Consider the following 11,872-nt stretch of genomic DNA (forward strand, 5'->3'; position numbering starts at 1 on the left):
CAGATAACAATAAAATTATCTAAAACAATAAAAATATCTGGGTTGAAGAGCTTTTTAAAAGCGTTTTGCTAAAGAAAGCATAAATAGATTACTTGTTCCCTGAGCAATATGATGAGCTTGAACGTATCTTTATGTTATACGTAATATTCCCAATTTTATACCCAAATGCTAGCTCAGTGAAATTGATTGGCTTTCTCAAACCGTTAGAAGATTTAGCGGAAGCACCAACATATGAGTGGGGGTCTAAAATTTTAGCTGAACTGACATAATCTTCGGTGAATGATCGTGTTCCAAAGAAATCCTAAACACAGTGTTGGAGGTAAGAACCACAATTGATTTCCATTGTTCTGTTTATTATCAATTTAATTTTTGAAATGGTAAACGTATTAAAACAACAATGTTATTATTTTCTAAATTAGTGGTTTACTTACTTCCGTGTTTTTGAACCCGAGACTCACAATAACAGGGTTGGTTCTCCAGTCATGTATAAGTACCATTTCGATAACGAAAAGCTCAGTCAGGTTGATGATAGTCAAAATATTTTTGTGGTTCAAAAGATGCAACAATTGTGTGGAACAGGTAGAAACTTGTTTGTCATGTCGTATCAATCAATTGACGAGTAGAAAAGTATGGCTAAGAATATGCTACAGTTTAGCTGTGAGCGGGTTGCATTTTACGGTTATGTTACTGGACATGGTGCTTAGTACTCTGTCTAGGATGTTTGGTTAGATTTGATAAGGAATGGTCAACTTTGGGAAGAAGTTGATGATTTGATCTAGGTTCCCCACTGTGACTTTGATTACCTTAATTGGTTTAACAAGATTTACAAGCCAAATATTGTTATGCGACCACAATGAGGGTCTGCCAGCATTATGTAAGACGCCACTTAATGATAGTATCTTTCCAACCTTCACCACTAATGGGCGCCTTATATATATAGTCAACTTCGTGGTCAGGTATGCCACAATTTTCCAAGGATGTGAAGATTATATCCCCGGAAGGAGAGATTATTATTTTCCAACTAGTTCTGAAGGACTTCATCAAACTTATCCATATTATGGGGTAATAGCTACACCAAAGCAGTATCAAAGCGAATTGAAAAACTATAGCCATCTTCTACATGGATTTCAAAGATTTCACTTGGATCATATGCAGAGCTAGGAGACTATCATAATGATGTTTGAAGTGGCTGTCACTCTAGAAGGTTCAAGTCTTGGTGGCATTGGTTAAAATTACGGTGGTGTACGTTCAAGTCATCGTGGTGTAATTTGAAGTCATGGTAGTTGAGGTTTCATCTCTGGTGGTGGAAGTCAAGAAGTCGTGAAAGTCAAAGATATTGTCATTTTACTCCAAATATAGTGCAATAAACTTAAGTAAGTCCAGGTGATTGAGGCATTGAACATGGATATAGGTGAGGATATATTCCTGGTGGTTTCTTGAACATGTCAACAGCTCGGTTATAAATCCCTGGTGGTGGCTTGAATACTGAAGTATTTAGGCAAACTACTCCTTATACCCCAATTGCCACAACCGCATCAACATTTCAACCATTTGTACTATTTCAAGGTTTTGGAGATGATTCCAATGGTACTCAACCACCATATCAGACTCAAACCAGTGAGTTATCTATGTTGGATCTATAAAACCTAGTGATATGGATATTTGGAGGTCAGGAAAATAGATCTGATTCCTTATCAAGCATTTGATATATCACTGTTTTTTACTAATGAAAATTATATTAGAATTTATGGTCATATCCAAACTGGTTTTTACATTTCATTAAATTTATATTAAAAATGATTGCATTTGTGGAACACCATAAGAATACGAAGACAACTTAAGAGACAAAAATATTTTCATTCACTCTTAACCATTCCCCAAGCGATCAAACTAACATGCTCCCATTGGTTCCACCAATCATTTTTTGTCGAGGAAATCGCATGGTTAGAGCTACAACTTGCAACATGTTTTTGTTAATCATATAAAAATGAGCTAATAACCCTTGTGCATAATGATTTATGGGATTCATTATTTTTTCTGCAAATTTTTTGAAACATGCTTTCCCATAATGCGTATTGTCCTATGCACCACTGATAACATATTTTGTACAAAAATAAAATAATCCATACAAATGCATTCATCTTCTTCCAAGATAAATCTTGCACCCTTAACTTTGTTACTTCGACTAGATTGAGGTTGAGGTTGAGATTCAGAAGTCATATTACAGGAATTAAACAATAGTGAGTTATAGAGAAGATGGGAGTAAAACTGGTGAATTTTGTTTTGAATTATAACAAATGTGAGTGAGAAGTTGAGAAGGTGTGAGTTGAAATGAGGTTGAAATTGAGTAATTACAGAGCGACTGATTTGTAGCCATTGGATGAAGTATCACTGGGAGGCGTAGACTACACCAAGCGATCAATTCTATGTTGTTGGCGGCTTAAAATTGCCCGTGCAATGTAGTCTCTATCAAACGGTCAAGACTATATCGCTTGGTGGAGACTCCATCCCGACCACTTAGCCAGTTAAGTTTGAAACTTTGCCATGCCCATAGTGGATGTAAAATTGGAAAACTGGCTTAATTACATGTTCATAGGAACCGGACTTAGAAGAGAAATTCAAAACCCATAAAACTATTGGGTTTAGATTCCATAATGCACATGATTTCAGGTTGTGGAGTATTAATCCCACCATCTAAACATCTTGGGATGAGTCTTATGGAGATGTTTACAAGACCTTCACAGACTCGGCCATGTCAAAATGCAAGCTGTGAATGGATACTTGGCCTCATGGTTTGTAAAGGAGTGAAGAAGAAAAGTAAAAAACGGTTTAGAAACGGGTTATCACAACTATTAAAAAAATGGAACCAGATCCTTATCTTATTTAACATTCCCCTTTAGTTCTCTTTTAGATTAAATTAAGAAACTGTTTAAGCGAGGATAGTTTTTTACAAAAGCAATTTCTTTTTTGTGCAAGAACTTTTTTCACATTTCATCTTTTGCGAAAATTGGCTTTAGCTTCTTTAATACTGTGAACCTCCTACAGGACTAACACAAAATTGGTTAAAAAGACCAAAAACAACAATTTCTGGGTGAAATGGACAGTTAGATTTTGATACTGTTTAAATGGACAAAAATGTAAAAATAGGCAGGATGCAACCAGTTTCATCGTGCTAATTTTCAAACATTTTTTCTTATTTTTAATTTACACAGGATGTATCCAGTTTCATCCTTACTATTTTTTTTTTGACCATTTCACCCAAACTATTTTTTAGTCGTCCATTTGAACCGTGATTTAAAAATATTTGGAGAAATGACCTATTTTCCGTAAGACTAAGTCTTCTGGACATATATTGTGTTTTTAGGGTATATGCTGCCACATTAAGACTCAGTTATATGGTCGTCATTTTGCAAGATTCACAAGGAAAACATCTCTAAATTTAGAAGAGACTTATTATTACGGTTGTGGATGAAAAGAATATCACATGTTAATACGAACACATCGTATCGATATCGGAAATGTATAATGTAAATTGTTAGCTATAGCGCATATGATAAACTAGATTGGTACTTATAACGTTTTGGTTTAGTAATTTCTATGTTTGATTTCAGAAAGTCTTAAGCACGTTGTTTATAGGTGGGTCGTGATCTAACCTAATAGCAGCAGTACATGCACCCCCAAAAAGATCCCTTATGTGTCTCTCTTTATCTGTTTATAAAACTCTCATATATCCCTTTATTTACCAAAGTTCTGTTCCTTGTTTTTCTTAAGGTAGTTTGACCTTCCAGTCAAACGTCTTTGACTATGCCAAGATGCTCGTTTCTGTAATTTGACTCTTTAGTCAAGCATCTCTGACAGTGCTAAGTCCCCAATAATTCTTATTGGGCTTATTCATATCTAGCCCATAGATCATGGGTTTAGCTTATTGTATTTTCCTGTATCAACACACGACATGGTGTCTTAAACCACACCAAGAATGTCGTCTTTCTTAAACTTTGTGTTTTGGTCTGTTTCCATATTGAGATGAGTTTATTAATTTTGATTAGGAAAGAATTTATGGGTTTCCTATTCCTATGAGATTAATATACTTAGTAACCAAGTTTTTGTTCTCTGTATAAGGCTTAAAGATATCCAACCTAGAAAAATGGTAAAATCTTGTGTTTAGGCTTTTGGTCTCTTTGTTAGGAGGGTCAAGAGCTACCATGAAGGTCAATATCGATGTGAGAGAACAACTTGTAGAAAATTGATCTTGGTGTTCTAATGTTAGGGTTTAGGGTTTCACTCTAAACCAAATTTCCACCATTGAGTTGTGCAAATAAAATGTAACCTTGATATAATGAAAGTTTTTCTGGTGGTGTTGGCTGTGGATTTAGCCCGTAAAGTTGAACCACGCATATATCATGTTGTGGTTGTGTGAGTATTTATTTTTCTTAATTATTTGTCTTGCAAGATAAATTAGTATGTTTTGGTTCAAATCACCACTAGCCCTTTGTAATCTTGTGTTACGCTGCGCTCGGGGTGTCAATTTCTTCAACAATTGATATCATATCTTGGCCATGAGTGTGTGACTGAACGTGGTATTGGGAACTATTTTATTGTTCGTGTGGAGAAATATGTTTGAAGATAACATTTCATCCGGTGTTTACACAAATATAAGGTTCAACTTGGTGAAATAAGTTTATGTTCTTCATTAAATTTTTATGATATAGTCTGGGATGTAGAAGAAGACTGATCATTGAGGTGGACCGTGGAATACATATATAATTCTTGAATGGAATTGTGTAAATAAAATGTAACCTTGATATAATGAAAGTTTTTCTGGTGGTGTTGGCTGTGGATTTAGCCCGTAAAGTTGAACCACGCATATATCATGTTGTGGTTGTGTGAGTATTTATTTGTCTTAATTATTTGTCTTGCAAGATAAATTAGTATGTTTTTGTTCAAATCACCACTATCCTTTTGTAATCTTGTGTTACGCTGCGCTCGGGGTGACAATTTCTTCAACAATTGATATCATAGCTTGGACATGAGTGTGTGACTGAACGTGGTATTGGGAACTAGTTTATTGTTCGTGTGGAGAAATATGTTTGAAGATAACATTTCATCCGGTGTTTACACAAATATAAGGTTCAACTTGGTGAAATAAGTTTATGTTCTTCATTAAATTTTTATGATATAGTCTGGGATGTAGAAGAAGACTGATCATTGAGCTGGACCGTGGAATACATATATAATTCTTGAATGGTGTTAGTAACTATACATTATAAAGATTGGGTTACAGAGTTTGAAGAAACTTTGGGGTTGTGAGGTCTCATGTAGAAGAAAGTCCAACAACGCTTTGAAGATATGCATGATATGTTATAGTTTTATATTTTTTTGTCTATGTTGAAATATTCTTGATGGATTGCATGTAATATCAAGAATGTGCCTAATCTCGGAAGTATGCAGGGAATTCACACGATATATATTCCAAGTGAGTATCTTAGTATGATGTTGGTAAAGATATTTTTGAATTGGTGATGACTTTGAGAATTTCTTAAAGATTTAAGCTTGTTAATCACGATGGAGATATCTGATGGTTTGTTCCAGATACACGGTAATCATGACAATGTACTCGAGTACGTATAATAATAAAGTTAACTCTTCTTTTCTAATATAGTGCTCAATATGTTATTAGCTTACTGGTTTGGTGGAGCTACCGAGTATTATTTTTGATGGTTCTCTTATTGATCAATGATGGAGTCTGTGCAAGGATTCAACGATGGTGATTGAAGATTTTCATGGTGTTTGGAAACATCGCCAGTTTCACAAGTATTCTTAAAGAAGAAAATGGTTTGGAAACTATTATCAACGTCATATTGTTTTGGTCGAAAATATGGTTTTATGAAATAGAAGTTCAAGCTTGAGCTTCAAAGTAACTCTCTTGGTATATAAAGATGGTGAATAACTCTTGGAAGATGAAGGTAATTTTCTTGTGATTGTCTCCTGCTTAAAAGCATGATCTGAGATAAAGAATTGTTAGGAAAACATAAGGATTCATTTTGGTAGGTTTCCATGTTGAGATAAGTTTCTTAATTTGGATTAGGAAAGAGTTTATGCGTTTTCTATCTAGAGGATACTAATACACGTGGAGGTCAGGTTTTTATCTATATAAAGGACTATAATTTGAGGCATAAAGATATCCAATCTAGAAGAGTGGTAAAACCTTGTGTTTGTATTTTCGGTCCCCTTGTTAGGGGGTCCAGTGCTTACGTGAAAGTCAATATCAGTGTGAGAAAAAAACTTGTAGAAAGGGAGTTTTTGTGTTCTAGATATTAGGTTTTAGGATGTCCTAAATCAAGTTTCTACAGTGTTTCCATGTTTTTCTTCTTTTACAAGCAAATGTGAAGAAGATGTAGAAGAGATGATATGAGGCTAGTTTGAAGAATGGCTTTGAGAGTTGATTTCTATAAGTTTTCTTAGTGGTATTATCGGGTATGTCTTGTTAACTCTTCTGGTTGGATCTTCTCCCGTGAGTTGTGGAAAGAGGATGATGTAATGATCTTAATATAATAAAGTTTTTCTGGTGGTATTGGCCATGGATGTATCCCGTAAAGGTGAACCATGCATATCTTGTATTTTATTTGTGTGCTTGTTATTGTTTGTCTTTATTATTTATCTCGCATGATAGATTAGTATGTTTTGGTTCAAATCACCATTAGCCGTTTGTGTTCTCATGTTCCCCTGCTCTCAGATGCCAATTTTCCCAATAAAAATAAACACTCCAAAACTATATCCGCTAGTAAACAGTGAGATGAATTATTTAGAAATGATGATCTCACACGACCTGTCAAAAAATATCTTATGCAGAGGGATGATATTTGGGGAGTTTTTCGGCGATCCGTCTGGAAGAAAAAAAGTTGTAACAAAAATAGGATGTAAATATCTACAAATTTCAAATGTCGGAATTCACAATTTTATCACGTAGGAATTACCTATAGGTACTATTATAGTGTTCTTAGTTAGTGGCAGGTCCACCCATTAAAGCCCAGTAACCGGAAGTCCATAATTAAAAGAAAAAAGAAAAATGGACCAAATATTTTAAGCCCAGGTCCTATACACGTGTATAAGTATAACATATTACGTGCATTTTAGGAATTCCCAAAATAGCCTTCACTATATATAACAGAAATATAAGTCAGCTTTTCTCCATATTCTTTTTCTTTTCAGATTTGCTTTCTCTCTCTCTCTCCCTCCCTCTCCTCTTCTATGTTGCTGCCGTTTATGAATGTTAGACCTAGGGTTTCCAAAGATGTTTCATGGTTTACAGGTATTATGTAATCTTCTCTCCAGTTCTTCTTTGTTTTTGTTTTGTTTCTCAACTGAACCATGAAGATCTGATTGATTTCATGATGTTTTCACTTTTTTTTTTTCCGGTTTTGATAATTCGATTTCATGATGTTCTCTTGTTTTTCACGTGCTGCTGATTTTTAGACCATGAATCAACAATACATATTTGGTATACTGAAATATACTACTCTAATTTTGTTTTGTTTTTTTATAGTTTTGGAGATTTTTCTTGTTTGATCCAGAAGTACATATATGGAATACTCAAACAAAAGTGTATCGTCTCTATTTTTTCATAGATTCGTTACTTGTTTTTCACATGCAGCTGAATTTTAGATTATGAATCAGCAGTACATATATGGTGTACTGAAAAATTATGCTTTAATTTTGTTGTTTTTGTAGTTTTGGATATTTTTCTTCTTCGATCTAGAAGTATATATATGGAATACTGGAAAGAAGAAAAAATGTTTCGATTCTGTTTTTTTATAGATTCATTACTTGGTTTTCACATGCAGCTGATTTTAGTTTCATTTTGGTTGTTTTTGATATGCCTTTGAGTTGCTTTTGTATATAATCATCGGTACATATATGATATACTGGTGGGTTTTGATGAAACAAGTTCAGATCTAAATAAAAAATCATGTTTTATGTTTATTTCATTAGTAGATTTGATATTTTTATGGTTTTTGGTTCATTTTTCAGTTTTCTTTTGTGTATTAACTATTAGTACATATATGACATACTGTTTTCTTTTTGTCTTTACTATGAATCTATAGGTTTTCTCTTATTTTTTTTGTTTGATCCAGGAGTACATACATGGAATACTAAAGTATATGCTTTGATTCGGTTATATTCATGGATTCATCACTTCTTGACATGCAATTGAGTTTTTAGTTTATGAATCCGCAATACGTATATGTCGTACTGATAAAAACTTCTTTTGATTATGTTTTATTCATAGTTTTGCCATTTTATTTTGGCTTGATCCATGAGGACGTATGCGAAATACTGAAATAGATGCTAGTTTTGTTGATGTGTTTTAATATTGTTATATTTTGGTCACATTTACAGGTTCAATATGTCCAACGGGTACATACTCTATATGTAAGCAGTGCGATAGATATATACTCAGTTTTGTAAGCAGTGTAGCAGATATGTACTCAGATTTGTAAGCAGTGTGGCATATATGTACTCAAATTTGTACACAGTATAGCAGATATGTACTCAAATTTGTGGTCCTTTATATGTTTTAATTAAATTTGGACCTCCAGATAAAATAAAATCCCGAGTTAGTAGAAGTATGTTATTTCACACGTATTTAAATAGTAGCGTATATTAGTCATTTCCATGTTTTCAAAGAACTTCGGTTCCTAGAATAAGGGTAAAATCCGGTTAGACCCTACTATAAATGACCTTATGGACTTAGAACCAAACAAGAAATTTTCCTTTTATCATTCCGTAAAGGCGGAGCCAGATTTTAAGAAAAGTGGCGTAAAGAAAATCCTTTACCCATGTTAAAGGGTGCGATATGAAATTATTATTGGGCTTAGGAGCCAGTTGGGGCTAGGTGTGCAACTGCCAACTGCACACCCATGCTCTTAGCAGGCTCCGCCTTCCGTTAAAGAGCACCATAGCTGAGTTCTGGAGCCATCCGTTAAAGAGCACCAAAGGTCCAAAGCTGAGTTCTGGAGCCATCCGTTAAAGAGCACCTAAGGTCCAAATCTGAGTTCTGGAGCCATGGAGGTGTGAATAGATGATTGAGATTCTATTGTCAGTTTATAGAAATGGAGGAGCATATGACGTCACTTTTTGTCGACGATTTTCCATGTTTCGTTTGCAAAACTTTCTTTCATCTAAACGGGGAGCCAAGGACTAGCCACTCTTTATGTTGCTCGCTTTGCTTTCAGACTAGCAGCCTCGTAAGAGCAATCTCCCCGTGTTTGGGAACATAGCGTGAGGAGCAGCTTTCACTACCTACCACCACGTTTTAGTCCTCTTGTTTGACTCTACAGTGTACAGACTACAGAGTCTTCTGGACTTTTTTTCATTTTCTTGATGCACAGTCTTAGACTTACTTCTAACCATCCACGCTGAAGTGACAAAATCCATCTTTGAGCCTGAAACTACATGGAACAAAATCCATCTTTGTCCCAAAAACATAGGTATTGTTCGAGGCAGCAAGAATCCTAAACATATTCGAGGAAAGGGGTTGCATTGTACATGAACTTGCAAGGTGGACTTCCGACATACTAGCATTAAATTGTTCAACACATAGATAGTGCTCAAGTACAATTAACTTTGTTATAAATTGGACTTGCAATATTCTGTCAAAAATAAAATCTCAGAAAAATGAAAATGCATACTCTCATAACTCTCCAGAAAATGGACTTGCAATATTCTGAACATTTATCATTTTCACATAACTTTCCAGAAAAGTGAATAACTAGCCAGAAATAGAGTTACCGAACTGGATACTTCTGCAGCATTTAGACATCAAAACTAACCTTATACTACACTGAAACATATACCAAAGTATAAGTATTCTAGAAGGAGAGAGAAAAGCATACATACCCTGTCCCAAAACACTTCTTTTAAATCTTAAGAGTATGTAATTCTCAGCTCTCAACAAACTCTTTCATGCTCTTCAACCATTCCTTGTACTCTTTCCCTTGTTTCTTCATCATGTACTTGTGCAAGTAATTTGCCAAAGAGCCATCAATCCCTCTCATTTCCAGATACTCTCCGAAAGATGCTTGTAAATTCTCATCCAAATCCCTGTACATAAATAGAAGCACCACAAAGGATTATTAAAGAGGTACAACTATTCATAGTTCACCAGTTATTTAGAGGGAAATTCGGAATTTCTTTTTCATGTATTCTCCTATACAATTTCTAAAGGCAATGGCATAACACAGCTATTATGGATAGAAGGACAATGAAGCCCACCGCATGAATATCATCATATATTACAGAGAGAGAAGCATAGTAAGAAAATCCCAACTTAGCAACAAAGAGCATAACTAGTCCCATGACCAATTTGGTAGTTTGGTTGTTATTCAGGTAAGAGGAAAGTTTTAACTATCACAACCAAAACCATACACACTGCACTTCATACTTTTTGTTCGAGTTCCATAGCGTTTTGATTTGACCCTAGAAATTGAAATTTCTACTCAGCTTTTACATAAATGAACTAAAAATGGAGATAAAGAAACTCACAGAAATTCTGGACCCTTGTAAGGGATCTGATTAGGGGAAAACTCAGGCCTCGTCAATGAAATGCTATAAATGTCTATATCGTCTGGAATGCCAAAGCAACAAAGCTCCAAAGAAGGTCCATCTCCTTTGCTTATAGTCACCTTCATAGGGATACTAAACTCATGCTCACCCTTGCCATCATGACCATCCTCATCAACATCATCACTATCCTCGTTATCACCGTCTAAGTCGTCCTCTCCTCCTGGCATAGCAACATCGATTTGGATACTCTCATTATCTCCAAACATCCGTTTCAAGATGATTGTCTGCTCACCGGGATTGTCAACCACCTCAAACGGGCATTCCTCTGGGTCTAGCAGCAACTCAAGAGTATCATCACCCTAGCAAGTAAAAACCAAAACAGAAAATCGGTGACTCAGGTCAGAACTACTAGTCCAATCAGAAAATGATAACCCTAACCCTAATGATGAAAAAGAGTTATAGAACTACTAGCATTACCTGATTACTGTGGCGATCAACTTCAGCCATAGCTTCGACACTTTCCAGTTCTTCTTCGATGACTTGTTTTAGTCTCTCGGTAGCATCGAGATTTATAGAATCGGAAGCAGCAAAATAGGAGGAGGAAGAGGCTAAGAATCGAAATTGGTTTAAGATTGACTTTTCTTTTGATACACTATAATTGGGGTTTAATTTGGATGACACTCTATTTCCCAGTAAAAAAGTAGAGAAAAATTGGTTTTGCTGATTAAATGTTGGTGTAAATCGAGAAGAAGAAGAAGAAGACTGAAGATGGTGTTGGAGAAGTAGAAGAGTAGTACTTCTACTGCTCCTTCGGAGTATTGAATTCATAACTGATTCGATTCTCTAGAAACAAAATCAAAGGAAAAAAATGACAAATCGGGAAGAAGAAAGGGGTTTAGGGTTTAAGATGCAGAACAACAGAGCTCAGCTCACGACACTGGATCGCTAGGCCGAATCCCTAATAATAAACTATGTCAAGGGCAATGAACAATTTGTTTAGCCAGGAGTACTTTTTTTTCTAGCGTGAGGCCACCAACTGATCTTAGCCTAATTAAAGCGATCGTATACCTCGCCAGGACATTTTATAGATAGAACGAAGTCGTAAGGCAAACAAGCTTACTTGGAAAAAGCATCAACCAAAAAATTAGCTTCTGTCATCAATGACTCTATTTCGAACTTTTGAATTCATATAAGTTCAGCTCATTTTTAACATTTCATTTCACACCTCTCCACTATTTTACTGTTTAAAATTCTTCTGCTTGTTAATTTTTTTTTAAAGAGGTAAAGAATTATCGGCGCCTGCTTCAGC

At 35.1% G+C, this 11,872-nt stretch overlaps 1 protein-coding gene across 1 annotated transcript; it reads right to left on the reverse strand.

Moving 5' to 3' along the window:
* Positions 1–9,602: 9,602 nt before the first annotated feature.
* Positions 9,603–11,599, reverse strand: LOC113289696 (uncharacterized protein At2g39795, mitochondrial-like). The gene is made up of 3 exons (XM_026539028.1): positions 11,041–11,599; positions 10,543–10,922; positions 9,603–10,101 (listed from the first exon to the last, which is right to left on the reverse strand). Exons 1-3 carry the CDS (start codon positions 11,389–11,391, stop codon positions 9,942–9,944), a joined length of 891 nt encoding a protein of 296 aa, XP_026394813.1. The 5' UTR covers positions 11,392–11,599; the 3' UTR covers positions 9,603–9,941.
* Positions 11,600–11,872: the final 273 nt, after the last annotated feature.

This window comes from Papaver somniferum, chromosome 6 (assembly GCF_003573695.1).
Source record: "Papaver somniferum cultivar HN1 chromosome 6, ASM357369v1, whole genome shotgun sequence".
In the NCBI taxonomy this organism is placed as follows: Eukaryota; Viridiplantae; Streptophyta; class Magnoliopsida; order Ranunculales; family Papaveraceae; genus Papaver; species Papaver somniferum.